Source organism: Pygoscelis adeliae, unplaced genomic scaffold (genome assembly GCF_000699105.1).
Source record: "Pygoscelis adeliae isolate BGI_AS28 unplaced genomic scaffold, ASM69910v1 Scaffold112, whole genome shotgun sequence".
Classification (NCBI taxonomy): Eukaryota; Metazoa; Chordata; class Aves; order Sphenisciformes; family Spheniscidae; genus Pygoscelis; species Pygoscelis adeliae.
The window spans coordinates 1,370,196-1,373,574 of record NW_008824232.1 but is presented as its reverse complement, the minus strand read 5'-3'; the positions used below and the strand labels follow the sequence as shown (position 1 = coordinate 1,373,574).

Here is a 3,379-nt window from a genome sequence, read left to right as displayed (position 1 = left end):
GGTATTCTTTTTCATTGATTTATAAGTTGCCGTATTTCAGTTTAGGGCTGGCACTGAGTGTGTGTAGCCCACCACAGTACCACCCCATCATCATCTCCCATCACCCTAAGCATGCAACAGCACTGGCAATCCTCTAAAACTGAAATAAAGAAAAGTACCTGGAGCCATTTCTGCCCGGTGAGTTGCTCAGGTGTTGCTTGACAGAGAATGTTTCCTCCTTTCATCTAGACTGGTAAAGGTAACTGTTGAGCCACCCCTTATATAGGAGGGGGTCTGTTTAAAATGTATATATGTGTTCATGATCACAACAACATCTCTGTATCTTCCCTGTGCATAAATGCAGAAGTGTTCGCAATGGTGCTACCTAATTGTAGTCATTTATACATAGATGTAAAGGTTGGGGAGGTTGTTTGCCCAGGGATGAAATCAGTGCTGAATGATTTCGCCATATTCTGCTGTTTATTGCAAATGAAGGTTTTATCATCATTGGAAGACCCATCCCAAATCAGATCAGTGCTTTTACGCAGTGGAATTTGCTGCGGGGGGTCGGAAATCCACCTGATTCTCCTGCCTGCCTCTGCAGCCTTGGCCCACAAGTTAACGGGGCTGACGGACCAGTTCGGGAGACTTCTGACTTAAAGCAAGTGGGATGTTGTCCCGTTTGTTGTTAGCAGGGATAGAGCTGGATGGATGCTGTCAGGTGAATCCTATTTCTTCCACTTAATTTCTTTCATGCTACCAAAATTTCAGAAGTTCAGTAAATAGTTTTGGTGAGCTGGTTCGGCATGGGTGTGACGAAGAGCTGTCGTACCCGGGTGCTTGTTCGGGTACCGGCCTGCCCACTGCAAATCCAGATGCCAGCGCTCTGGGAGGTTTCTCACATCCTCAGCTGGACAAGGCTATGAGAAGAGCTGGTTATGAGCTGCTTCTTGCTCTTGCCTGAGATACAAATGTGAAATGTCTCTGGGTTAAGCAGAGGGCTGGTGTGGAAAGGAGGGAGAGGAGATGGGGAAGAGGAGAGGTCACAGCACACCTATCCCTGCTTTTGAGCAAAACAAGAGAACCTGGGATGGGCAACTCCAGGGGGGCCTTAAAGGACTTTTACCCCCCGCTAAGGCACCGATTGCCCCAAACCACCCTGTTTTGGCCCTTCGCCCGGGGTTCAGGGATTGCTCCCTGGTCAGGGGTGGTAATTTGGCTCCCCCGGGCCCTGGGTTTGCCGTGCCCCCCTGGCGTGGCTCTGCTTTCCGAGAGGCAGCATCATCACCGGGGCGGCTGGAGCAGAGGGTGCGAGAGCTGGTTAATAAACATGCTGGGGAGAGCGCGGTCTGTTCCGAGAAGCCCCCGGGTGTTTGCTCGCTGGAGACGCGGTGGTGTTGCAGAGTAAATGTCAGTCCCTAGAGAATAGGGAACAGTGGGTCCTGCAGCTATCAGGTATCCTGTCACCCAATAGCCAGCAACATCTGGGTGTGTTTTTTTACTCCAGATCGTGTTTAAATATGTCAGTATTTGTCAGAGATGAGCAGAGCAGCGGGCACCCCAGCTCAGGCTCTGCTGCCTGTTAATGATGATGCTCTACTGCTGCAGCTAGATTGGTACAGCACCTTGCACCCGAGTCCTGCCCATCACTTGCTGCCCTGCTGCCTCTCTAGCTCTGACAGTAAAAGCATGGTGCTAAATCGACATTTTTTTATGTTACAGCCAAGCACAGAGATGCCAGGATGATCCAGACTGTGCAGCACCCCTGAGACTTGGTTTGTCCCCAGTCATCTCTGGGCATTAAATGAGGCAGAAGCGTCATGGAGAAGGCAGTGCGTGACCGTGAAATGCTGGGCTGGTCAAACACATGCCACCGGCAGAATTACAGTTGCATAAGCAGCTCTCAAATATCAGCTTGGCATTTTTCTAGCTTTCAAATGCCTGCGTTTGCAACCCAAAGTAGCATCTCCTAAAGCAGCGTGACACACTGTAATTTCCATGTTCCTTTTCTTTTTTGAAAGAGGAAAAAAAACACCCCCTCAATTCTCTTCAGGGTGGGCCTGTGTCCATCCGCCTTACCCTGGGCATCACCAGCAGCATCTGAACAAGTGGAGCAACTCTCCTTGCGGGCTCGTATACTCCTCGGGTCCTCCTGACCGCCCAGCCTGGGGTGGTTGTGTGGAGAGGACCGTCCCAGGCTGATGGGTGAGCTGCAACCAGCGAATCCTGACCGAGGAGCCGGCTGCTGGCCCGCAGCCCAGGCTCTGCACTTCGGTGGGCAACGACCTGGTTGACAGAGGTTTTAAGTGACGGCTGACTACCTCTGCTAGCTCACTGCTCGGAAGGTAAACACTCCTTTTCAGATTGAGTTGATGGGTTTTATTTACTGGAGCTAGAACTGCTGAGTTTCACTGAACCCATTTCTAAAGATGAGGCTGATGAGGTCCAGGACTGCAATCCAGCCCGTCTGCCTGACCATCCTGCTGATGGTAGGGATACGAATCGGGACAAAATGCAGAGCCTGGACTGTATATACCGAAATATATTTATTTACATTAAATGCATTTTAAATACAAACCTATCTCAATATAAAATTAAAACAAACCCTATCTCTAGGCTCCCTAGAAACTAGTCTAAGCATTTAAAATAAAACGCTAACGCTACAGAGATATTTATTTGCTTCTGGCATTTTAAAGGAAGCCAAAGCCCTGGGCTAAGAGGGTGGCAAAGCGGCAGAGCGGAACTGGGGTCGCTGAAACTGCTTTTGACATCGGTGGCTTCCTCTCCAGGTGCAAAGAGCAGATTCTCCTTATTTTTGTATTATTCGGTTGAGTCAGTTGAGCGCGTTGTTTACACAGAGCTGAGAAAGCGGTTGGGAACTGGGAAGGCCGGAAAACTTGCCTTCCTCTTCCATTTCGTAACTGAAAACAAGGAATGGAGGGATGAGCTCTGCTAGTCCTAAAATCTTGGCAAATGTGGAAACTGGGAACAGCCAGTTCACTTTTCTCACTGTGAATACTCCTTTAATTAATCAATTTTATATGTAAAACATGTTTAAGTAACATTTATATACATGTGCATGCAACTAATTTGAGATAGTTTTATTTAGTAAAAATCAGCCTTAAAATGCTGGTTTTGTGCTATTTAGATCAAATACCAGTTTTCCATGAAGGTGGTTTACTACTAAACAAGAACCATCCTGTTCCCTGCTGAAAAGCCCTGTTTGCTCACGATTTTACCCTCCCTTTTCTGCCGTCTGTTTTGGGAAGCGGAGCGGTCCTGTCTTCTTGGGGCCCAAAACATCGCGAGCCACGGGGGCGCAGGGGCCCTGGGCTCTCCGAGGGAGGACAGACTTTCAGCCCCAAACTCCTCGTCACCCCCCCTGTCCTGCCTCGCCCAG

The 3,379-nt window shown here is 49.1% G+C and overlaps 1 protein-coding gene across 1 annotated transcript in view; it reads right to left on the bottom strand.

The window, feature by feature from the left end:
• The window catches only part of LOC103926084 (somatotropin), a 4,390-nt gene extending 4,164 nt beyond the window's left edge, over positions 1–226 (bottom strand). Inside the window, exon 1 of the mRNA XM_009334894.1 lies at positions 159–226. Within this exon, the coding sequence (XP_009333169.1) occupies positions 159–168 (10 nt within the window). The 5' untranslated portion in view covers positions 169–226. The remainder of the gene's footprint in view (positions 1–158) is intronic.
• Positions 227–3,379: the final 3,153 nt, after the last annotated feature.